The 24,934-nt window shown below is 43.1% G+C and overlaps 3 protein-coding genes across 3 annotated transcripts in view; 1 reads left to right on the top strand and 2 right to left on the bottom strand.

Annotated features, from left to right (window-relative positions):
* eaf2 (ELL associated factor 2) overlaps positions 1 to 432 on the bottom strand; it is a 4,886-nt gene extending 4,454 nt beyond the window's left edge. The window contains exon 1 of the mRNA XM_089003214.1: positions 252 to 432. Within this exon, the coding sequence (XP_088859340.1) occupies positions 252 to 354 (103 nt within the window). The 5' untranslated portion in view covers positions 355 to 432. The remainder of the gene's footprint in view (positions 1 to 251) is intronic.
* A 1,878-nt stretch (positions 433 to 2,310) lies between these two features.
* On the top strand, positions 2,311 to 18,813 carry arhgef49 (Rho guanine nucleotide exchange factor 49). The gene is made up of 8 exons (XM_089002861.1): positions 2,311 to 2,527; positions 9,887 to 9,995; positions 10,068 to 11,287; positions 12,344 to 12,539; positions 13,969 to 14,197; positions 14,312 to 14,886; positions 14,962 to 15,107; positions 15,310 to 18,813. The coding sequence occupies exons 3-8, from the start codon at positions 10,107 to 10,109 to the stop codon at positions 16,109 to 16,111; spliced, it is 3,129 nt and encodes a 1,042-aa protein (XP_088858987.1). The 5' UTR covers positions 2,311 to 2,527; positions 9,887 to 9,995; positions 10,068 to 10,106; the 3' UTR covers positions 16,112 to 18,813.
* On the bottom strand, positions 18,624 to 24,795 carry tsn (translin). The gene is made up of 6 exons (XM_089002862.1): positions 24,619 to 24,795; positions 24,395 to 24,488; positions 24,152 to 24,248; positions 22,885 to 23,000; positions 22,713 to 22,792; positions 18,624 to 20,463 (listed from the first exon to the last, which is right to left on the bottom strand). Exons 1-6 carry the CDS (start codon positions 24,682 to 24,684, stop codon positions 20,239 to 20,241), a joined length of 678 nt encoding a protein of 225 aa, XP_088858988.1. The 5' UTR covers positions 24,685 to 24,795; the 3' UTR covers positions 18,624 to 20,238.
* Positions 24,796 to 24,934: the final 139 nt, after the last annotated feature.

Genomic DNA, 24,934 nt, shown 5'->3' with positions numbered 1-24,934 from the left:
ACGCAGGCTAACACAGGCTAATATTTAACAGCTACTACGGGTTACTTTTCACGGCGAATAAATAGATTAAAAAGAAATTAACAAGGAAAAATAAGACATCGACCCATCGTGATGTAAGAGGCCAGTACACACCGACTAAACAGTTAGTTTCGTTGGACCGACACCCTTCGAATGAAAAGTTAATCATCTGCGAGCTAGCAAGCTAACTGTTAGCTCGTGTGGGGAAGAAGGGGAAAAACAGTAAAACTTACATCGCACGGTGTGATAGGCACTTTTGGGGTGCTTCTCGAACGTCTCCCCCAATTTCAAGACGTGTTCCTGGTTGTCAAAGTTGGCGTAACTTGTTCCATTCATCCTGAGTTTGGCCGGATGAAAACTTTAGGCATCTTTTTAAATTATTATTCGACGGACATGTAACGTAAGGTGCCTCCGAGCCCCGCCTCTTCTTGTTTCTGATTGGGTTAGGGGTGGATAACACTGCGCCTATTGGCTAACAGGCTGTCAATCTAAAATATGTCGGCGTTAAGTTATAAAATGAAGGTAAAAATTTTCTAGCGTTGTACACGATAATAAAAAATATATTTCCTCCAGTTTCATTGTTTAATTTGATGGTTTTAATTAATCGACAATGCTATTTATTCTGTTTGTGCGTTTTTTTTCTTTTCATTGATCGACGTTTTGTTTCTCAGCAGAAATGTGTCATAAATTGCTGTCTATTAGCATTTGATCAACTTGCAATAGAAAGGTTACAAAAATACATGGCAAGGTCTGATCGATCTGTCTTAAAATGTGTTTTTTTGGTACTGGGGTTTCAAACACACAAGCTTATCACAGCAACACCAGAATAATAACGTTTAGCGTGATAATTTATCACGTTAAAAATGTGGCAAATTCGCATTCGGCAAAAGAGCAATTGCAGGTTCAGGTTTAGGTCACGGGTGGAGTCCGATTTACATGATACAGAGCTTTTATTTATTTTTTTTTTCTCTTCGTGCATCATGAGCATTGTCTTTTTTTTCGTTCCCCCGTATTTTTGGTGAGCAGAGGAAAGTCAATTCCAATCCTCAGAGATTGATTTTTTTGTGGCGATAAGCAGCATGACTGAAATGTAAAGAGACAGTAATAATCTCCTTTCCTGTCTCTAAACGCCTTACGAATCCTAAACAACATTGTGACAAAAGAATCGGCTCTTGGCCACTTTACGCTGGGATTTATCCGCAGGCTAGCTTTACTCGGCAGTATGTCTTCTTTCTGTCAGTCAATGGCCGCCGGGTCCACTTTCATTGACCGTGAGGGGAATGCCAGCAGGGTTCGTGTTTCTCATGGTGGTGGTGGCTGGTGAGCCATCCCCATGAGAAATCAATAGTCAGACTCAATAATATCAATATTACCGCCCACCCCTCGCCCCAATAGATCAATAGAGTGCCTCCGAATCAAATTTTAATGGAATCTAATGGAGCCAGTGGGTATTAGTGATGTCATAGTCGACATCCTTCACAATCGCAAACAAAATTCTTTTTTTTTTTCTCCTCAGAAACCGATATTACAATTATTCAACATTAAACTAGCTTGAGGAGCCAATATGGAATTGTCGCGGCTTGGAATTGATGTGGATTTACGTGGGACAGGAGATGTGAGACAATCTCTTTTCGTCAATGGATGCTACAGCTTTGTATTTGCTATCGACATTTAGCTTGTAGCAGACGTGCACATTTCACCATGATGTCCCTGATCCACTGGTGAAAAGGACGCTTGGATCACCTCTTATTTCATCTAGAACTGCTTCATACAATAAAGAGGGTGCAGAAAGTGCTGAAGATCGAATGACTATGTGTTTGTGTTGTCATATTATATATTTTTTGACTTTTTGACAAGATGGCGCCGCGAGAGTGGCTACCTTTACAGCAGGTCCTGTAATTTTGTTTTTCTACTTCTTCCTTTCCTCTTCGTTCAATATATTTTGCTGCTGTGAAATGTAAATTTCTCCACAGTGAGACTAAAAAAGGCTAATCCAAACCAATCAAAAAAAATAGTATCACGTGTTCCCTTGCTGCGTAATTATGTAAATGTTTTTAATGTACAGTACATGAAAAGCCTATGAATTTTATGTCGGTACATACAGCCCATGCTTATGAGTATGTTGTTTTTTTTTAAATCCGGAACTGAAGTTACTGTTTTCACGTTTAGTTTTCTTATTTGGTCGAGAAAAAAAAGTCTCTGAACGAACGCATGCTCCGATTCGTAATTGCCATTTTTACTAGGCGAACGTGAACGCAACACAGTTCCCAAGGAGAAAGCCGCAAAGAAAGAGGTCGCGTGGAAAGGATTCTACGCTGAACGGATTTTCTTTCTCAGCATTTTTATTTGTTTATTTATTGGACGGGGTATTAAAAACCCAAATATTGTATTGCTGGCAGGAGCGGCTGGTTTATTCAACCTGCCCGGCGAAGCTGCCCCTACGCCGGAGGCTAAAGGGACCTGCCACCCGCCTCACGCGATGGAGGTGACGGAGCACAACTAATCCACAGTGAGTACGCATAACGTCAAGCATCCCAGGCGTTTTCTTGTCCAAAATTTGCACGTGTAAGTAGCCTTTACGAAGCCTTTTTTTTGGAACTAATTGTGCTTTCAAACCTTTAATGTAATTTTCTAAGCAAACATACCATTTAAGGTATTGCATATTTTTTCGTAAGGTGAGGCAGAAATACACTTAAATGTGTGTTTTTTTTTGTGTGTGCCAAAATACCTCCACGGACGTTTTTACGTCACATTGGAACTTTTTGCGGTCAAATGATGCATTTCCGTCCGCATTAATTAAAATTTGGTGACATAGAGCCAATGTTTTAATGTCAAAATATAAAATGCCATTAGCAGGGTAATTTTTCCGGATCATTTTCTGGCAACATTCAAAATATTCCTCACCACAAGTATGGCGACAACTCATTTCATAGACTGCGATGCTGGTTTTCTGTTGTTTGAAAAGTACCCCGTTACTGTAACAGTATGCTACCATCTAGGGGCCAACAGTGGAAATACACCCAGACTGGGTGGCAAAATATCGCCTAATAATAATAATAATAATAATAATAATAATCCATTTCATTTCTAAGCGCCTTTCGAAACTCTCAAGGTCACTTTACAGTCACAGGATCAGTTTTTCTGTGGGTGAGCAGCGGCAGCCACACGCCCCAGCATTCACTCAACCCAGAATAACTCAAATAGATAGAAAGCTAGCTAGCTAATAGATAGCTAGCTTGATAGCCAACTAGATAGCTAGCCAGATAGTCAGAAAGCTAGCTAGCTAATAGCTAACTAATAGATAGCCAGCTAGATAGCTGGCCAGATAATCACAAAGCTCACCAGATAGCCAGAAAGCTAGCCAGCTCTTGGCTAATACCTAGCTAACAGCTAGCTATCCAGATAGCCAGCCAGTCTCAAGGTCACTTTACAGTCACAGGATCAGTTTTTCTGTTGTTGAGCAGCGGCAGCCACACGCGCTAGCATTCACTCAACCCGGAATAACTCAAATAGATAGAAAACTAGCTAGCTAATATATAGCTATCTTGATAGCCAACTAGATAGCTAGCCAGATAGTCAGAAAGCTAGCTAGCTAATAGCTAACTAATAGATAGCCAGCTAGATAGCTGGCCAGATAATCACAAAGCTCACCAGATAGCCAGAAAGCTAGCCAGCTCTTGGCTAATACCTAGCTAACAGCTAGCTAGCCAGATAGCCAGCCAGTCTCAAGGTCACTTTACAGTCACAGGATCAGTTTTTCTGTGGGTGAGCAGCGGCAGCCACACGCGCTAGCATTCACTCAACCCGGAATAACTCAAATAGATAGAAAACTAGCTAGCTAATATATAGCTATCTTGATAGCCAACTAGATAGCTAGCCAGATAGTCAGAAAGCTAGCTAGCTAATAGCTAACTAATAGATAGCCAGCTAGATAGCTAGCCAGATAATCAGAAATCCAGCCAACCAGCTAATAGCGAACTAATTGCTAACAAGCCAGACAGTCAGAAAGCTAGCCAGCTATTGGCTAATACCTAGCTAGCCAGATAGTCAGAAATCCAGCCAGCCAGCTAATAGCGAAGTAGATAACAAGAACTTGATAACAAGCCAGACAGTCAGAAAGCTATCTAGCTAGCCAGCCAATAGCTAACAAATAGATAGCCAGTCGTAAAGCTTATTACAACTTGTGGTGTTAAAAAATAATACTGACTTTAGCAGGTTTAAAGGTTAAACAAAGCATAAAATTAAAAGTATTTGAAAATACTTTTGGATTTATTCCTTGTGGCAGTGGAATTACAGCTGTGTATTAAATGTAAACCAGCCCCGTAAGGCAAGAACGTGGCCTCCATGAAGCACGTCGAGGTCGATGATTGCGATGGAGCGGGAACGCCAAGGTGTCAAAAAAAAAGATAATCCAATAAATAACCTTGTCATTCTTACCGTTGGCTGCAATGTCAACAGAATAAATAAAAAATATTACCATATTTTCCAGTGTATAAGGCGCACCCCAACAAAAGCCTTGATTTTCTTCAAACGATGACCCTGCGCCTTATATGTGAAGTAATATTAAGCCACAACAGGTCTCGCAATTACTGTCAGCAGCCACCGACTCCATTTCCAGCTTGTAGAAGAAGTAGTACGTAACCGCGCCTTATAATGTGGTTTGCCTTATATTTGGAACATTTCATAAATTTATATATTTAGGGGGGGAAAATCATTCATTGAAGGTGTGCCTTGTAGTCTGGTGCGCCTTATATATGGAAAAAAAGCCTGTTGGCTATCTATTCGCTATCTACTAGCTAGCTAGCTAGCTTTATATCTGTATTTAATAGTGACATTCAGTGTATTAGCTAACTAGCTAGCAAGTGGCTAGCTATCTAGCTAGCTATCTGTGTATTTAATAATGGCATTCAGTGTATTAGCTAACTATCTATTAGCTATATAGCTATCTAAGTGGTGAGCTATCTAGCTAGCTACTTGTTGGCTATCTATTAGCTATCGACTAGCTGGCTAGCTAGCTTTCTATCTGTGTGTTTAATAGTGACATTCAGTGTATTAGCTCACTATCTAGCTCGATAGCTATTAGCTATCCAGGTGGCTATCTATCTATCTATTAGCTATCTACTAGCTGGCTAGCTAGGTTTCTATCTATTTACTTATGGGTTGAGTGAACGCTGGCGCGTGTGGCTGCCGCTGCTCACCCACAGAGAAGTTATCCTGTGACTGTAAAGTGATGTAAAGTATTATTATTATTATTATTATTATTATTATTATTATTATTATTATTATTATTATTACCATCATCATTAGCTAACTATCTAACTATTAGCTATTGCGCTAAGTGGCTGGAAAGGCAGCCACTCTAATATTATTAATTATTATTATTATTATTATTGTTATCTTGCTGGCTATCTATCTATATATTTGCTTTCTAGCAAGCTAGCTATCTATTAGCTCGCTAGCTAGCCTTCTATCTATCTCTTTGAGTTACTTTTGGGTTGAGTGAACGTTGGCGCATGTGGCTGCCGCCGCTCACCCACAGAAAAACATATATTGTGACTGCAAAGTGACCTTGAGAGTTTTGAAAGGCGCTTAGAAATTAAATTGGATTATTATTATTATTATTATTATTATTATTATTATTATTATAAGACAATTGGAATGATTTTTTTTCCACACCTAAACTTATGGCAGGTTGCCTTTACCGATTCGAATATGTGCTAGCGTGTGTTCTTATGCAACAGAGCGCCGCTTGAGTAGAGTTCCCTATCTGCTACAGATGGGAAATTAAATAATGAATGAGGGAAACTGGCCCGCGTACGGCGATACGGGTGACCCATTTGCACACATGATGTTTGTCGTCAGGTCAGCTGCTGTGGGCGTACCACCTGGTCAGGCCCAGTCACCCTTCTGCATAAATGATTTATCATTTTGTTTTCTTTCAAATGTTACCAACTATTTCAAAGAGCTCTCGACAGGATGTAGTTTCATTGTGATTGTTTAAAAAAATACATGAATGAATAAATGAATGACTGAATTAATAAATAAAGAAATAACCAAACAAAGAAACAAAAATAATTAATGCATGGATAAATATGGTTGGATGGATGGATAGATAGCGGGCTAGCTAGCTAGATAAATAGCTGGATGGATAGATGGCTAGCTAGGAAAATAGATAGTTGCCTAGCTAGCAAGATAGATAGTTGCCGAGCTAGCAAGATAGTTACCTAGCTAGCAAGATAGATAGTTGCCTAGCTAGAGAGACAGTTGGTTGCCTAGCTAGCAAGATAGATTGTTGCCTAGCTAGCAAGATAGATAGTTGCCTAGCTAGAGAGACAGTTGGTTGCCTAGCTCGCAAGATAGATAGTTGGCTAGCTAGCAAGATAGATAGTTGCCGAGCTAGCAAGATAGATAGATGCCTAGCTAGCAAGATAGATCGTTGCCTAGCTAGCAAGATAGTTGGCTAGCTAGCAAGATAGATAGTTGGCTAGCTAGCAAGACAGATACTTGGCTAGCTAGAAAGATAGATAGTTGCCTAGCTAGCAAGATAGATAGTTGCCTAGCTAGCAAGATAAATAGTTGCCGAGCTAGCAAGATAGTTACCTAGCTAGCAAGATAGATAGTTGCATAGCTAGAGACAGATAGTTGCCTAGCTAGCAAGATAGATTGTTGCCTAGCTAGCAAGATAGATAGTTGCCTAGCTAGAGAGACAGTTCGTTGCCTAGCTCGCAAGATAGATAGTTGGCTAGCTAGCAAGATAGATAGTTGCCGAGCTAGCAAGATAGATAGATGCCTAGCTAGCAAGATAGATCGTTGCCTAGCTAGCAAGATAGTTGGCTAGCTAGCAAGATAGATAGTTGGCTAGCTAGCAAGACAGATACTTGGCTAGCTAGAAAGATAGATAGTTGCCTAGCTAGCAAGATAGATAGTTGCCTAGCTAGCAAGATAGATCGTTGCCTAGCTAGCAAGATAGTTCGCTAGCTAGCAAGATAGATAGTTGGCTAGCTAGCAAGGCAGATACTTGGCTAGCTAGCAAGATAGATTGTTGCCTAGCTAGCAAGGCAGATAGTTGCCTAGCTAGCAAGATAGTTGCCTCGCTAGCAAGATAGTTACCGAGCTAGCAAGATAGTTCCCTCGCTAGCAAGATAGATAGTTGCCTAGCTAGAAACAGATAGTTGCCTAGCTAGCAAGAGATCGTTGCCTAGCTAGCAAGATAGATAGTTGCCTAGCTAGCAAGATAGTTGCTCCCTCAATAGATAGCTAGATAGCAAGATAGCTAGCTCGGTCACTCAATCTATCGATCAATAGATAGATCTACCTAGGTAGCTAGATAGTTGATAGCTAGCTAGCTCTGTAGATAGCTCGATAGCTAGCTCGCTCGATTGATCGACAGATAGATCAATAGATTCATCTATTTATCGGCCATAGTTGCACCCAATGAAATGTCCTCTTGAGCATTATTTTTACTCGTCCTGCCATGATGAAAACCAAGATAGGTCGTCACGAGTTTGTTGGGAGCCAATAGGAGCGGGTTTTGGTGTGAGGTTGCTTCACTCGACACCGGCCCGGTCAAGATGAGACGGGTCCTCACGCCTGGATAATTCATGAAGGGGGTGTGGGGGTTCAATTATTCATCATGTGGAGTGGGGGGCACGGGGAATGGATGAGGGGTGTGCGTGGTCCTGATGTCACCACAATGATCTTCTGCAGTGATGACAACATCCCGCCGTAAGCAACTGGTTTTGTTGCATGTGGTCCGGGAAGTAAACCCCTCCGAGCATGAATGAAAACAAGAATCAATGACAATTCACACAGTTAAATACCGTTCGACTTCCCATCAGGTTCATTTTTCCTCTGTGATCGTTTAGTCATGGCTGGTCTCGCTGTGTCATCAATGATCCACTTAACCCAGCCAAAATATTGGAAACTACATCCTGCAAGGATGGTGTAAAATCAGGATGGTAATGTGTATTGTTACAGGTATAAACAGTAAAGAAAGCATTCATCGGGGTTTTAATTCGAGGTTCCACCTGGTATGGTTCGAAGTCATCCATATTTACCTCCCTCAAATTAACATTAGCTTTTTTTCCGAAAAAAAAAGGCAAAATCTGATTACTCGAATGCATTTGTGGATATTAGCTAGCTCTCTTTTTGCTATCTGGCTGGCTAGCGATCAAGCTAGCTAGCTCTCTATTTGCTATCTAGCTGGCTATCTATCTATTAGCTATTGAGCTAGCTAGCTCTCTATTTGCTATCTAGCTGTCTAGCTAGCTAGCTAGCTCTCTATTTGCTATCTAGTTGGTGATCTATATATCTAGCTATTAGCTATCGAGCTGGCAAGCTAGCTCTCTATTTGTTATCTAGCTAGCTAGCTCTCTATTTGCTATCAAGCTGGCTAGCTAGCTCTCTATTTGCTATCAAGCTGGCTCGCTAGCTCTCTATTTGCTATCTAGCTGGCTACCTAGCTCTCTATTTGCTATCTAGATGGCTAGCTAGCTCTCAATTTGCTATCTAGATGGCTAGCTAGCTCTCCATTTGCTATCTAGATGGCTAGCTAGCTCTCCATTTGCTATCTAGATGGCTAGCTACCTCTCCATTTGCTATCTCGCTGGCTAGCTACCTCTCCATTTGCTATCTCGCTGGCTCTCCATTTGCTATCTATCTATCTATCTATCTATCTATCTATCTATCTATCTATCTATCTATCTATCTATCTATCTATCTAGCTGCTATCTATTAGCTTGTGAGCTAGCTTTCTATCTGTTTGAGTTACTTTCGGGTTGAGTGAACGCTGGTGCGTGGGGCTGCCGCTGCTCACCCACAGAAAAACCGATCCTGTGACTGTAAAGTGACCCTGAGAGTTTTGAAAGGCGCTTAGAAATGGATTAATATTATTATATTACTAAAATCCCCCCTCTGCTATTACAGCGGAGAATATTAATATGAATATATAAATATGTTTTTAGATGGTGTCAATCATTCAACACCGCAGGGACGCGGCGGCATCTGTATGGGAGTCACGTCAAAAAATGACTGTCACTTGACAGACACGCTGTTCTACATCCTGGTATCTCATGGGGAACCGAGGGGGGTTGGGTGGTTGCTCTACTTTACATTAATGTGTGTACCGCAGGGTGATGTGAGGAATTCACATACTTTTGAGTCTTTTCTTGTTCGTACGCCGCCTGTGAGAAAATTCAAATAAGTAATTAGTTGTTGGTCTGTTTCACACAGAGACACTGCATGGCCTGCATGTACGGGGTAGAAGTAATAATAATAATAATAATACATTTAATTTCTAAGCGCCTTTCAAAACTCTCAGGTCACTTTACAGTCACAGGATCAGTTTTTCTTTGGGTGAGCAGCGGCAGCCACATGCACCAGTGTTCACTCAACCCCGAAGTAACTCAAATAGATAGAAAGCTAGCTGGGTAATGGATAGCTAATAAAAAGGTAATAGTCAGATAGCCAACCGCTAGCCAGCTAATAGCTAGCCAGCTAGCTAACGGATAGCTAATAGCTAATAGATAGCCATTGTCAGGTATTAAAACTCACACCACAGGTTTGATGTTATTTTCTTTCAAAAACTGGCTGCCATCCAGCTTGAGATTGGTGATTTTCACACAGAACGCAGAAAAAAGGGTGACATTTTATGGCTTTAACAGACAGCGTGAAAGGGGCTATTGAGAAGTGTTGTTTATGTCCAATTTAGCAACATGCTAAATCTAAGACGTCTACCCCTCTTCCTCCGTCACTGTATGGGGCCCGAACAAATGTATGGGAGCTGCGTGAAAGGATATTCATGGTATTCCAATTTGGTTCAACGGTATAAACTTTACAGTATCAGTTATACTATATGTCTTTTTCCAAGGCATTCAGAAGATCTACGTTGTGGGATGCGAGCCTCGGAACTGCCAGACGAAGAAGGGGGCTGCAGCAAAATCATGGAGGCCAGATGAAGAAAAACAAAACAAAATGGGGTAATTTCTCACAGCACCCAGATGTCAGTTAGGAAACAAAAAAATGGTGACGTTTGTCCTTTAACTTTGCAGGACCGATGACTGTAACTATTAAGGACTCTGGGAAAACCCATGCCAGACGTGAGACTTCCGTCAAGTAACCCTTTGGCGATGGAACCCTGCGTCTCCCACCTCCTGTCCAGCGCGCCACTTCCCAGCTTCCGCCCATACCGAGGCGGCGCCATCTATCGTGGACCTCAGTGGTTCCCTCTCGCGTCCCGGTGTAACAGCAGCACCTTGCTGTCCAATTTGAGACATTGCCCTGGCCAAAAGGAGCCCCCTGACATTGTACCGGGACATTCTCTTGATGTTCCACCAACGGGCAGGTTATACCGCAGCATGGAAAACTTGAACTGGAACCCAGTTCTGGATTCAGGTCTGTGCTCATCCAGTGAATTTATCGTTGGCTATACGGCTACCAGCCACTGGTATGACGGACCCCCAGATGGGTCCAACCTGGAATACTACCCCCAACAGAGTCCCCGCAGGAAGGACGTGCCTAGTTTCCCACAGTTCCTTTTCCCCAGTGGGGTGGAGGAATGGGACGCCAGGAAAGGTCTTCGGCAAAAGCTTCGCCTCCAAAGTGCACGGTCAGCAACGGAGCCTCAGAAGATCCTCCCGGTGCGTACCACGGACTCCTTCCCCGTGGATGTTACCCCAGTGTGCCGGCCGGTGGGGGGCATGCGTCTGACCTGTCCGCAGGAGATTAAACAGGAAGTCCTGAGGAGACTTGAACTGCGACGGCAGAACAGCAGCCCCAATCTGGCTCTCCACGGGACACTGCATAGTCCAAAATCTCTACCGGTGTCCCAAACCGCGGTTCCCATTTTGGGTGTAGACAACGGACATCGGCAAAGCGTTTCCGCGGGCCACCTGTACATCCCCACTTTTGAGGAGTTCAAGAGGATGAGGATGAAGGAGCGGAACCAGGAGACCGGAGCAGGTTCTGAGGAGTTGGCTCTTCCCACCTCCAAGACCAGAACAGGTTCACCGATCCGCATAGGCCCCTCTCCAAGGACCCCACTGCAAGCTTTAAATCAGGGAGAAGCCATTGAAAACGGCCGGCGTAGGAGGTCCAGTCTGGAACCGGTTGGGTCGGTTCTGTTCCCGCCCGGCAAGGACTACAAAGCGCGGCCTTCCAGTTGCTGCCCTGCGCTGGTCCTAGAGGGAACGGACCTGACCAGCTACGGGGCCAAGATCTACAAAATGAAGGATGGCCTCATTGGCTCGGCCCTGGACCTCATCAAGAAGAGGTAAACCGACTACGTATCGATATGTCAATACAGTGATACCTCGGTTTACGAACCCCTTGGCTTACGAATTTTTCGGTTTATGAACGTTAAATTTATGAAAATTTTACCTTGGCATACGAACTATTTTTCGGGATACACACGGAGCTGCCACAATGAGTGAGGTGTTTTCGCGAACGAGCCCGTTCTCCTACAAAAAAATGGCAGCCGGCTTGTTTTGGTCCTCTTTTCCCCGTCCCCAGTCGTAGGTTAAAGCCACGTGATTGGTCAAGAACGCAGCAGTGAGGGGAGGTCGTTTAAATGTTAAAGAGACAGGCAGACGACAGAGAGTGTGACAAAATGTATATAAAACGGTGAAATTTGGACTTGTTACAACTTTGATAGTTCAAAGGCATAGTGTAGACTGCAAGGTTAAAATATCCCGTCAATCAGGGTCCACAAATAACCCGCACAATCCATCTATACACTTGATGCAAAAAGCTATCAACCCAGATAAACAGCACACAATTGATGAGGAACAAGGTAAAATTATTGCAGAGAAAGCACCTACAAGGGATCATTCCTCAAGATGGTGAAAGAAGGCTACGTTCCTCATCAAGTGTTTAATGCTGATGAAACCGGTCACTCCATTCCATCAAGCCATCCACGACCATCACAAAGGTCAATTAAATGACTTTATTATACAGTACCGTTTATTTTTTTAATTATAATACCATAGCACATTTATTATACAGAAAATAAGGTATATTTTGTGTAGTTTTAAGACTTAGAAAAGTAGAAAATTATGTTTTATGGGGACCTGGGAACGGATTCTTCTCATTTTCATGGTGTCCTATGGGAAATTAATTTTTGGGATACACACTTTTCACCTTACACACTCTGGGAACGAATTAGGTTCGTAAGCCAAGGTATCACTACTGTATACTGTATTGCATAATATTTTTTGTATTGATTGTATCAACCACAGTATATTTGTTACTTATGTGTTGACATAAATATCGACACCCCCCATCCCTGTCCGATTCCGATCACACCCCACCTATACCTCCCCCCAAACAGCTGCAGTGCAGACATTTCCTCCGAGGCCCCCGTCAAGCTGTCAGCTGAGCGGGACAGAGACGCCCCCGACGCCTCCCACCACCACCACCACCACCCCTCTGCCGCCGTCGCCATGGCAACCACGGCAGGAGCCGAGTCTGGCCACCAGACACCGACAGAAGAGGACGGCGGCGAAGGCGAAGAAACGGGAGGATGTGTAAGGAGGAATTTTATTTATATTTTATGTTGTGTGTGTGTGTGTGTGTGCGCGTACGTGGTGGTTAGCAAAAACTTGGCTTGCGATCTGTCGGCATTCGAGGACACTGCGACAGACACGCGGCACCCTTGCAGGGATATATGCCAGTGCGTGTGTGGAAGGAAATGTCTGAGGACGCGTAAAATGGGGGCAAAAGGGGGATTATCTTCATCCCTGGCAACCCATCCATCCAACCACATCAATCCTGAAGCATCCTGGGGTCAAACATGCCTGGTCCCAGGCATAGTTTTCATCTAAAGAGCATTTAGCATTCCGATCGGTTTAATAAGATGGACGAAAAGGTGGTTTTGGGGGGTGGGGAGGGGGATTAGATTACGTAACAGCTGTGTCTCAAGACATCAGTGCTGGGGACGTCGCTGCAGCGTCTTCGGATGTCACCTCGGGTGACACAAGTCAATGTCGAGGTGTTAGCTACCATTAGTCAATAGAATTTTACTTATATACAGGTAACATCCGACTTACGACCAAGTTCCGTTCCAAACAAACGGTCGTAAATTGAAATGGTCGTAAATTGAAATCCATTCAAAATGTTGAATAGAGAATCGGAGGCTAATTGACTCGCAAACTACCCCTCTTAGAATGTTAAAAATAGGGTCTGGAGGTCGTGGTCGTAAGTATGGGTGGTCGGAAGTCGAGCTGGTCGTAAGTCGGATGTTACCTGTATATATGTTAGCTGCCGCCATCTGACACCGTTTATCAGTGGTTGAATACATTGCTACTCTAGAATATATAGCCGCGATGCTAATATAGCATTGTTAGCCATTGACATTTAAGACAGTACATATGCTAACTGAGCGTACTGCTAATAAATCAGTATCATGCTAACCATTAAACGCCACTATTGTCACTGCGATATACATAAATGCTAAGTCAACGCAGCGCTGTAGCCCTCATTACTTCATACTGATTTGATATTTGAGGCTTGTGTATTGATTATACACGTACACATCAAGTATAATTTTGATGCGGTATGAGGCTAGCATATCGCTACATGTACATATCAACTAGATTATATAATATTATACCACGTACACATCAAGTATAATTTTGATGCTAACGGTGTGAGGCTAGCATATCGCTACACGTACATATCAACATGTATAGTTTTGATATCAACAAGTATAATTTTGATGCTAACGGTTGATATTTGAGGCTTGTGTATCGATTATATATGATACACATACATATCAACAAGTATAATTTTGATGCTAACGGTATGAGGCTAGCATATCGCTACACGTACATATTGTCAGGATTATATAACAACACACGTACATATCAACAAGTATAATTTTGATGCTAACGGGATGAGGCTAGCATATCGCTACTGTGACAAAATGATTTCCAAGTGTCGTTTCGTTACCCTCAGACGCTGGGTACCTGCCGCCGTTCCAGCTCAGACACCACATACGAGCGACTACAGGCAACCGTATCGGAACGTGCGCACGAACGGTCGCAGACGGCCGTCGAGTGTCGCTTACGACCGCACCGCAGTGACCCCATGCCGGCAGATGGCTCCAGTCGCAAAGAGCCGGAGATGAAGGCCAAGATGGAGAAAGCGACACATGGAGGACATCATCGGAGGGAGAGAGACAGTGGTGAGAAACCTCCTTCCTGGTTTTCTCACTTCTGTAGGAACATGGACTGGTTTCTTCCCAGATCTGGTTTCTGATGATTTTCTTGCTTTTGTGACCCCTGTGCTCCATTTTCAGCTCCAGCGGTGCTTCGCGGTCACTCTGAACCGCCCGGCGAGGAGCGCCCGGTGGGTCCAGACCACCGTCCGGTGTTGGATCGCCGGAGGGGCCGGGCCCGTCACCACCGATGGAGTACCATCAGTAGCCTGAGCGCCGACAGCGGCGTGGTCGGTCTCAGCGAGGAGGACGACAATGGCGTAGAACCCCGGCGGCGGCGGCAGCGACGCGGCGTTGAAGTGGAGCGGGCCGACAGCGGCATCGGACCGGGTCTATCCAGAACCTGGAAGAGACCCTCGTTGTGTACCGACTGTGGTCGTCGGGACGAGACTTCGGAGGGCCGTAGCGCGTGCGAGCGTTGCGCCAAACTGCGGGCAGAACGTAAAGAAGCCGTGTTGGAGTTTTTGAACACGGAGAGTAGCTACGGCGAGGACCTGAGGATCATCAAGGAGGAGTTCTACGGACCGATGCACGGCGCCGGCCTACTGAGCGCCGAGCAGCTGGCGGTGGTCTTCGCCAACGTCCAGGAGTTGGCGGACGTGAACGAGAGGTTCACAGAACATCTGCAGGACGCCATTGAACATGCTATGGACCAGGTAAGAAGACGTCATCTCAAGCGGTGGACTGTTTGGCATCTGGACAGTCGTTGACTCTCTGGCGTTTGGGCTCAGGGAGATGAGGATCTGCTGACGGTGTCCGTCGGCGAGATCTTCCTGGAGTTCGTCAACATGCTGCCGGCCTTCCAGACGTACTGCCTCCAACAGTCGGCCTCCGTAAACATGCTCAACGCGCTGGAGAAGGAGAAGGAACTGCTCAGGTCACAACTCGGTCTTTTGATCGTGCACCAGTTCTCAGATTTTCTCAGGTTGAATCGAGCGAACGTGAAGAAAATTGTTCTTTTGGTTTTGGGCTTCTCGCCGGGGTAATTCTTGACATGGAAGTCGGGACGTCATCATTAATTTAGTTTTTCTATTCCGAGACGTCTCTAGAGTCTCACTCTGGCTTTTCATGTTTTTCAGGATCTTCCTTGACGTCTCCCAGAACGACAACACGGCGTTGCGCCGCATGAACCTGCGCTCGTTCCTCATGGCGCCTCTTCAACGAGTCACCAAGTACCCCCTGCTGCTCAGCCGCCTCCTCAAAGTCACCCCGGAGAAACACCACGAATTCGGGCGGCTCCGCGAAGCCAAGAACCGCGTGGAGGCCCACCTGGAGCATATCAACACCAAAACCAAACAACAGGACGGCAATGGGGTGGCCTCCTGGTCACTGCGGTCCTTCCGCCGCGACAGCCGCAAAAACCGGGAGCCGGTGGACGCCGAAATGCGGGAGGCGTCCATGAAGACGCTGGGTTGGACCCGGGAAGACACCCGCTTCGTCATGGAGGGCCCCTTGCAGCTCTCGCAGCCTGCTGACGGGCAGTGGGTGAAGAAGGGGAGCAAGGCCCTCAAGTTCCAAAACGTTCAGAGTCTGCTCATGGTCAGGACGCAGCCTGGTGGAGAGCAGGCGTGCGATGTGGGAGAAAGCATCCAAGACGGAGTTCTGGTTCTGATCAAGGACAAGAGCAGTGGCAAGTTTGCCGTCATGCGTGATCCCATCCGGCTGGCAAACTGCGTGGTGTCCATGGATCCCGAATGCCAGGATACTTTTGAGGTTCTGGACATCCGCCGGGAGTCTTTTGTTTTTCGGGCCACGGACAAGTCCCGAACGCAGAACTGGTTCCACCAGATGAAAAGGTACGCTCGGGATTTGGGAACCTGGCGCAAGAGACGCAACGCCTTGCCCAATATTATGATCAATACCAATCAGAGTCGGTCCTGAGGGACGCAGTCTCAAGCGAGGCCTTTTTTCCACCATTGATAGACCACCCCTCCCTAAAAAACTGAAATGTGACACAGTGTTATTGCCTCAACCGACCCCCATCACCAAAAAAACAAAAACAAAACAGCACTTTTTTTGTTATTTTGGGTTTTAAAGCAACGGGCGCACCGCATATTAGGGCCATGTTGAATATGAAATCGACGACAGGTGTTAGATTTCAATGAGAAAATATTACATTACGGGACTACCCTGAAACTCATTTCCTTCTTTTCAATGTCGCCCTAATACCACCTTGAGTAATGCGTCGCGGAATGAAAATGCGCAGCTTTAGTAAATAATCAAAGATTTGGATGACCCCTAAAATAATCATCTGAACTGTGGTTTTCGAGTCGGCCATGATTGTTAAAGGACAACCGACACCTCCAGATGAGTTGCGTCCATAATTTGTAAAATCACTTCAAATGACTTCTACTGAGCGCATTTTACAAAGATTCCACCGTATATAGCTAGATTTGACGTTTTAAGACTCGCGCTGAATATCCAGGAAGTCTTGTTTTCGAGTTGATGACGATGCCCTAAGTGACGTCACGGAGGGAACGCCCCTGACCGAGAAAGCGACACACAGTGCATTTTGGGTACTTTTTTTCGTATGAAAACAATGTGTTGATGGCGAAATTAGAAGGAAAACTACATAAATAACGCGATGGTGAATCGTTGTGTGCTGCACCAAGACTACTATTTGATACTAGTTGACTCAAATTCCCAGCAGACAAATCAGCCCATTTCCAACGGAGCTTGGGCGCCATCTTTTGCGCATTTTTGGGGAGATACATTGGAGTCCAGATGCCTCAAAATGATACAGAAGGACTTCTTTAATCGATTGAAAACATTTATGCTTTCCTCTTCAGAACTATTTGAATTATATTCATAACTGGATGAGTAACAAGAAAGCATCTTCTCCGAATCTAAACTCTCTGAAGCCATTGTTTTGATTCTGGAGCAAGGCAGTTTGTGAAGGAGTATCCTGGCGTGATGTCACGAACAAGGGGGCGGGACTTTCTGAATGTCCCCAGTTCCGAGCTCATTTTGTGGCAGTTTTGGGACACTAAGTCATTTTTATTGGTGTTTTGCATTTGACTAAAATTATCATCCTGCGTGTTTTAGATGCTATAAAACGTTTTTCTGATGTCAGTTAGGAAACAAAAAAACAGTGTCGGTTGTCCTTTAAGACTATTTTATTTCTCGTACATCTGTAGGGAGAAAACAGATTTTGGTTTTTGATAGTCACGTGGTTGTTCTTTGTTTTATATTTGTCCTTTTTTTGGTTGGGTGGGGTGGGTGTATTTGGCTAACTAGTGCACCCTGGTGGCGAAGCAACGTTCACTGCAACAGTAAAAGGGAGCTTCACCCCCCCCCCATCTCCTTTGACAGCAATAACCGGTCATACGAGTAGACGCTTTCTGTCCGTCCCCCTTTTTCTCACCCCCGATGGAGTTCCAGGCTTGTGGTCTGGTATAAATGACCTGAAGTGGGATCGGGAGAATTGAAGTGCACCCCTTTCACACTGCCCAGCAATGGCGTTTTGGTCGGTATGGAAATTGAGGTTGCGAATTGGATTATCGGAGATTGGAAATAGCCTCTGTAAATATTTCCAATCCTTTGTGGCCATTCGGTTATTGCTTGACAATCACCCGTTTTTATGGTTTAATTTAAAGAAATAAATACAGGTAACATCCGACTTACGACCAGCTTGACTTACGACCTTCTGTACTTACGACCATGACCTCCAGACCCATACATACCCATGTCATTTAGCCTCCGAGTCTCTATTCAACAATTTGAATGAATTTCGACTTACGACCATTTCGACTTACAACCACTTGGTCGGAACGGAACTCGGTCGTAAGTCGGATGTTACCTGTACATAAAAATAAAAAAATAAACAATACAGCATCTACACGGCGCCTCCATAGCTGACTTTTTAAAAATATTTGTGGTAAAGAGTCAAAATTGGATCCACAGAAGCGGGATGTTGAGTTGAAAGTTTGAAATGGCTCAAGTCGGCAGTGTAAAAGGGGATTTTGTTAGGTTGGATTAACAAAACAAATAAAATATAAATACAAAATGCTGATAAGAAAACATGGACCCCATCTATGGTCTGAGCCGCTGTGCCTTGGCTCTTGTTTCAGCCTTTGGACTGACTTGGAAACACCCCCCCCCCCCATTACCCCCTTTCGACCTGTCAGCCAATATTCAGCACGTCCTCTGTGACGAGAGCTTTATTTCGTTAAAAGCACTTTATCCAGCGTTTGACATCAAAGCGGAATATTTCAATGCTGTTAGCGTAGCTGATCACTGTGTACGCCAACAAGACTGTGCTTTTTGCCCCCTTTTTCCCCGTCGTATTCTTTAAAAATGTACAAATCTTGTCAATCCTATTAAAATGTTGCAAAGCCAGGTTGGTTTGGCTTTTTCCTGTGTGAGTGTTGATTTGAAATAAAGAGTCGTCACGGGTAGTGTAGACAAATATATTTACATTTTGCACACCATGGCAAACAAAAGACCACAAATTTTGAAAAACATTACATAACAGTACAAAACATACCAGGTCCACTTTGGTGTCACGTTTTTTTTCTTCTTTTGGGGCGGGGTTGTATATTTATGTAGACAACACCAAATCGTACCTGATTAAAAAAAAACAATATTCCTAAACTAAAAGTTGCTTTTTAATGTTACAGTAAAGTCTCGTTATATCGATATCGGATATATCGATAGTCTCGGTTATATCGATACTATTTCTATGCACGCACGGAGAAAATTACATGCAAACAGGGTCGGATATATCGATAGTCCCGGTTATATCGATATTTTTTCGGACTCCCTTGAATATCGATATAACGAGACTTTACTGTATTTAGTATTACAGTGATACCTTGGCTTACGAACTTAATTGGTTCCCAGACAGAGTGTGTCAGGCGAAAAGTGTGTATCCCAAAAATTAATTTCCCATAGGAAACCATTAAAATGAGAATAATTCGTTCCCAGGTCCCCGTAAAACAATTTTCTACATTCTAATTTTCGAAGCCTTAAAACTACACAAAATATACCTTATTTTATTCATAATAAATGTGCTATGGTATTAAAATTATAACTGTACTGTATAATAAAGTGGTTTCATTTCCCTTTGTGATGGTCGTTGATGGCTTGATGGAATGGAGTGGCCGGTTTCATTAGCATTAAACACTTGATGAGGAGCGTAGCCTTCTTTCACCATCTTGAGGAGTGATCCCTCGTAGGTGCTTTCTCTGCGATAATTTTACCTTGTTCTTCATCAATTGTGTTCTGTTTAGCTGGGTTGATAGCTTTTTGCATCAAGTGTACCGATGGCTTGTGCAGGTTATTTGTGGAGCCTGATTGAATTGGATTGCCTTTATTAGTCTCGCATTTTCGTGTCGCTGATTGATGGGAATTTTAACCTTGCAGTCTACACTCTGCCTTTGAACTGTCAAAGTTGAAACAAGTCCAAATTTCACTGTTTTCTATCCGTTTTGTAACTCTCTGACGTCTGCCTGTCTCTTTAATGTTTAACCCCCCCCCACCCTCTTCACTGCTGCGTTCTTGACCAATCACGTGGCTTTAACCAAAGACTGGGGTCGGGGAATAAAGGATAAAAACAGTCGGCTGCCATTTTGTTGTACGGAGAACGGGCTCGTTCGTGAACGACACCGCTCATTGTGGCACTCCATGTCTATCCCGAAAAATTGTTCGTATGCCAAGGTAAAATTTTCATACATTTAAAATTAGTAAACTGAAAAGTTCGTCAGCCAAGGGGTTTGTAAATCAAGGTATCACTGTATTCCCGAGTCACACCAACGGCCCCTTTCACAACGTCCATCATTGTTGTCCTCGTCTGTGTGAAAGGTTGCAAATTGTAAAGGCGGGTGGGGGGTGGAAAATAAAAAAAATCAGATTTTTGCCCATTTTTAAAATCCATTATTCAGCACATTTTACATTTATGATTAATTGACAGTGTGAAAGGGGCTCATGTCCGTCGGAGGTGTGCCCTCAGTCACAGACCCCAGTTCTCTGATTTCCGGTCACGGCAGCGTTTGTGACGACAACGCTACCTATTGGTCGCCTTTGGAGTCCTTGGTGAGTCCGCGAATGGAAAGGTCATAGACCACCTCCTCGATTTTCTTAACGTCGTATTTGAGGCCGTCGTAGCGTTTGCGCAAAGGGTCGTTCTTCAGGTTGAGCAGGCGGAAACCAGAGTCAAGGTCGTTGATGAAGTTGGAGATGCGCAGAGGGCGGTTGTAGTCGCCTGACGTCACGCTGTTCACCGCCAAGCGCGACTGGCCGGCAAGTAGGAAGATTTAAAATTAAAGTCGCGACCAGGGCGCCCCCAGCAGGACCGGAGGGGTGCACACAGACTATTTTTATGATAATAATAATAATACATTTGATTTATAAGCGCCTTTCAAAACTCTCAAGGTCACTTTACAGTCACAGGATAAGTTGTCTGTGGGTGAGCAGCGGCAGCTACACGCGCCAGCGTTCACTCAACCCGGAAGTAAATGGATAGAAACCTAGCTAGCCCGCTAGTAGATAGCTAATAGATAGCCCACAGATCGATAGCTAGATATCTAGCCACCTAGATAGCTCTATAGCTAATAGCTAGCTAGCTAGATACTTAGTTAGCTAATACACCGAATGTCACTATTAAACACACAGATAGAAATCTAGATATCCAGCTAGTAGATAGCCAACAGATAGCTAGCTAGATAGCCAGCCACTTAGATAGCTTAGAGCTAGATAGTTAGTTAGCTAATACACTGAATGCCACTATTAAATACACAGATAGCCAACAGATAGCTAGCCACTTTTATAGCTGCTAGCTAGATAGCTAATTAGCCAATACACTGAATGTAACTAATAAAATAAAAATAATAATAATAATAATAAATTTCATTTATAAGCACCATTCAAAACTCGCAAGGTCACTGTCCAGTCACAGGATAATTTACTGTGGGTGAGCAGCGGCAGCCACACGCGCCAGCATTCACTCAACCCGGAAGTAGATAGATAGAAACCTAGCAAGCCAGCTAGTAGATAGCTAAAAGATAGCCAACAGATAGCTACATAGATAGCTAGCCACTTAGATAGCTATATAGCTAATAGATAGTTAGCTAGTTAGTTAGCTAATACACTGAATGCCACTATTAAATACACAGATAACTAATAGATAGCCAACAGATAGCTATATAGCTGCTAGCTAGTTAGCTAATACATTGAATGTAACTAAAAAATATATAATCATATAAAAAAAATAATAATAATAATAATAATACATTTGATTTACAAGCGCCTTTCAAAACTCAAGAACATTTTTGGTTGTTTGGACCGGTTTAGTTTATACCGATAAATTGTATTTCCTTCAATCTAACTCAAAATGTCAACGAACAGTTACAAACACACGACATACCATTTTGTGCCACTAGGTGGCACTAAAATTCTTCACACCCTACCTTGAAGCAGATTGTTCAAGGTTTCCATCTGGAGCACATGTAATACCAATACTTAATTTATATTTTTAATCGATGACATAAAATGTCCAGACTTTTGCTGTATTGTATTATTTAATACATCCAAAATCTGAACATTTTATGTCATCTATTACATTTTAAATAAGACCTAATAATGGAAATATATATTTGTTAATCGCTTACATCTGAGTGGTTTAAAAAAAAAGCATCATACTGAATACAGTGAGACCTCAACTTACAAACTTAATTGGCTCGTAACAGTGTGTAAGGTGAAAAGTGTGTATCTCAAAAAAAAAATCCCATAGGAAACCATTAAAATGGGAATAATCCGTTCCCGGGTTTCCATAAAATATACTTTTCAACTAAATAAGCCTTAAAACTACACACAACATACCTTATTCTATGTATAATAAATGTGCTATTGTATTGCAATGAAAGAAATACACTGCATTGTATCATAAAGTCACTTTATTTACATTTGTGATGGTCATTTATGGCTTGATGGAATGGCGTTGGAGGTCGAAGGTCAAAGGGAATTGCACGAGGACTGTAATTAAAGAAATAAACTGTGCTGTAAAATAAAGTTTTATTTACCTTTTTGATGGTCGTTGATGGCTTATGGAAGGAGAGTTACCTTCCATAAGGACTGTTGGTGCTGTTCGGTCGTGTGCTTCCGCCGAAGATCACTCCGCCAGCCGTGGTGGGTGTGTATTATGAAAATAGTGCTTATAATAAGGTTTAATGTTCATAAATTTGACGTTTGTAAGACAAAAAGTTTGTAAGTTAAGGTGTTTGTAAGTTGAGGTCTCACTGTACAATAATCGAACACAAACATTAAAATCCAAAAACCATAACCACCCGTGTTTATTTTACCAGCAACCTGTGTAGGTTTCATCAGAAACAGAACTTGATCGCCCCCTTCAGCTCGAAAGATGCATAACAGACAAGTCCAGTTGACTCAGTGTGTAATAATAATAATAATTTTACCGGTCCTCAAATTCAGGATAAATATGCAAATGAGTTGTCTCTATGCAAATGAGGGGTTTTAAAAGACTCACCAGTTCACTAGCCATAATCAGCACGCCCGCCAGGTAGTCCTCCACATCCAGATGGAAGCCTTTGTCGCGCAACACCTCAACTGGAATCCGCACACGTCCACAAAATGAGGGCGTTTGCCATTAACCACCACCGCAAAAACATAAATGGAAAAACAGTCAAACGTGTACCTACTGTCCAGAATTTGCGCCACCTCCTCGCGGGTCACCAGAGCCTCACTTTCCAGGTAGACTACAAAAGCTGCCAGGAAGGTCAAACGCTGTAAGACGAAGCGCCAGTGCTCGTGAAACCTGTTGCAAAGTAAAAATGGCGGCCCCCATGGCGGTGTGATAGCAATCCAGAAACACATACGTAAAATAACATTTGTCATTAGGCTTTTTTTGGTCACTAAATCCTGTTTTAATGGGATTATGTTTGCGCGTGAAAATATATACAGTGATACCTTGGCTTACGAACTTAATTGGTTCCCAGAGTGTGTAAGGTGAAAAGTGTGTATCCCAAAAATTAATTTCCCATAGGAAACAATTAAAATGAGAATAATCCGTTCCCAGGTTCCCATAAAACATATTTTTTTAATTTTCTAAAGCTTAAAATTACACAAAATATACATTATTTTATGTATAATACATGTGCTAAGGTATCATAATTAAAGAAATAAACTGTACTATATAATAAAGTCATTTTATTTACCTTTGTGATGGTCGTTGAGGGCTCGATGGAATGGAGTGGCCGGTTTCATCAGCATTAAACACTTGATGAGGAACGTAACCTTGTTTTACCATCTTGAGGAATTATCCCTTGTAGGTGCTTTCCCTGCGATAATTTTACCTTGTTCCTCATCAATTGACTAATAAAGGCAAATCCAATCCAATCAAATTGTGTTCTGTTTAGCTGGTTTGATAGCTTTTTGCATGAAATGTACAGATGGCTTGTGCGGGTTATTTGTGGAGCCTTGATTGATGGGAACTTTAACCTTGCAGTCGACACTCAAAGTTGAAACTAGTCCAAATTTCACTGTTTTCTATCCAATTTGTCACTCTCTCTCTGTCGTCTGCCTGTCTCTTTAATGTTTACCCCTCCCACCCTCTTCCCTACTGCATTCTTGACCAATCGCGTGGCTTTAACCAACGACTGGGGGCGGGAAATATAGGACCAAAATTTAGTTCGTATGCCAAGGTAAAATGTTCATAAATTTAACGTTCATAAACCGAAAAGTTAGTAAGCCAAGGGGTTCGTAAACCGAGGTATCACTGTACTCTTAAATCCACAAACAATTAGTCTTTCTTAAAAAAAAAAAGGTCTTCAATGAGTGACCGCTGGCGCGTGTGGCTGCCGCTGCTCACCCGCAGAAAAAAAATATCCTGTGACTGTAAAGTGTCCTTGAGAGTTTTGAAAGGCGCTTATAAATGAAATGTATTATTATTATTATAAATGTATGTACCTGTAATACTGGTCCACAGGGAACTTTGTCTTCAAGTCGGCAATGTGGGTCCGGACTGTGCCAAATAATTCCCTAGCCTTTGTACATTTATCAGGGACTGTTAAGAGACAAAATAAATGGTGGGTTGGGTGTATACTTTGAGCTCCAATTATTACATATTGAAATGAATTAATGACAGGATATTATTTTTTACCACTAAATTAAAGGTACTGTACACACAAAGCAGGGGGAGAGAATACTCACTGTCTTTGAATCCAGACGGTTGGTGGACACTTTGGACAACAGTGAGGATTTCTCTGGCTGTCTGCTCCAGCACCTGCACCACTTTGCGGATTTCCTACCATCGCAAACGCATCACAAATGTTTGAAAGTATAGAAACACATTTGACGAGGGCTAACTGGCTAGCTCTTGATAGTTAGCTGTTAGCTAACAAGGCTAAAAAAAAACACACGGTTATTTTTCTTACCTCTCGGACGTCCTGGTCGGCACTCAAGAACCCTTGGATGTAGGAAAACATGTCGCTGACCGACATTATAGAACTTATAACTTATAGAACTACTACTAAACACGCGCGACAAGCCTTAGACTGAATTACTTTCAACAGCGCTGTTTAAAACACAAGACAGGACCCGCGAAACGTCACTTCTGCGCATGCGTTTAGGGAGAGTATTCTTCCCGAGGCGCTGTGAAATGACGTCATAGAGCAAAAAAAACGACTATTAGCGTGTTTTTAATTGCAATCATAAAAATAAGCAACCTTAAATCAGACACGTCACCTAAAA

Source organism: Hippocampus bargibanti, linkage group LG08 (genome assembly GCF_051943395.1).
Source record: "Hippocampus bargibanti isolate YZ-2025 linkage group LG08, ASM5194339v1, whole genome shotgun sequence".
Taxonomy (NCBI): Eukaryota; Metazoa; Chordata; class Actinopteri; order Syngnathiformes; family Syngnathidae; genus Hippocampus; species Hippocampus bargibanti.
The sequence above is the reverse complement of the archived record's forward strand: the minus strand, read 5'-3'. Positions and strand labels throughout refer to the sequence as shown.

Bases quoted from the DNA above. Each gene is read 5' to 3' on its own strand.
- tsn (XM_089002862.1), bottom strand. From the start codon at position 24,684: ATGTCGGTCAGCGACATGTTTTCCTACATCCAAGGGTTCTTGAGTGCC. The intron at 23,001-24,151 runs GTACATACATTT...ACTTTGCAACAG, and splicing joins CCTGTGGACCAGTATTACAG to GTTTCACGAGCACTGGCGCT. The intron at 20,464-22,712 runs GTGAGTCTTTTA...CTTGCCGGCCAG, and splicing joins TGATTATGGCTAGTGAACTG to TCGCGCTTGGCGGTGAACAG.
- arhgef49 (XM_089002861.1), top strand. From the start codon at position 10,107: ATGCCAGACGTGAGACTTCCGTCAAGTAACCCTTTGGCGATGGAACCC. The intron at 12,540-13,968 runs GTAAGGAGGAAT...CGTTACCCTCAG, and splicing joins GCGAAGAAACGGGAGGATGT to ACGCTGGGTACCTGCCGCCG. The intron at 14,887-14,961 runs GTAAGAAGACGT...GTTTGGGCTCAG, and splicing joins TTGAACATGCTATGGACCAG to GGAGATGAGGATCTGCTGAC.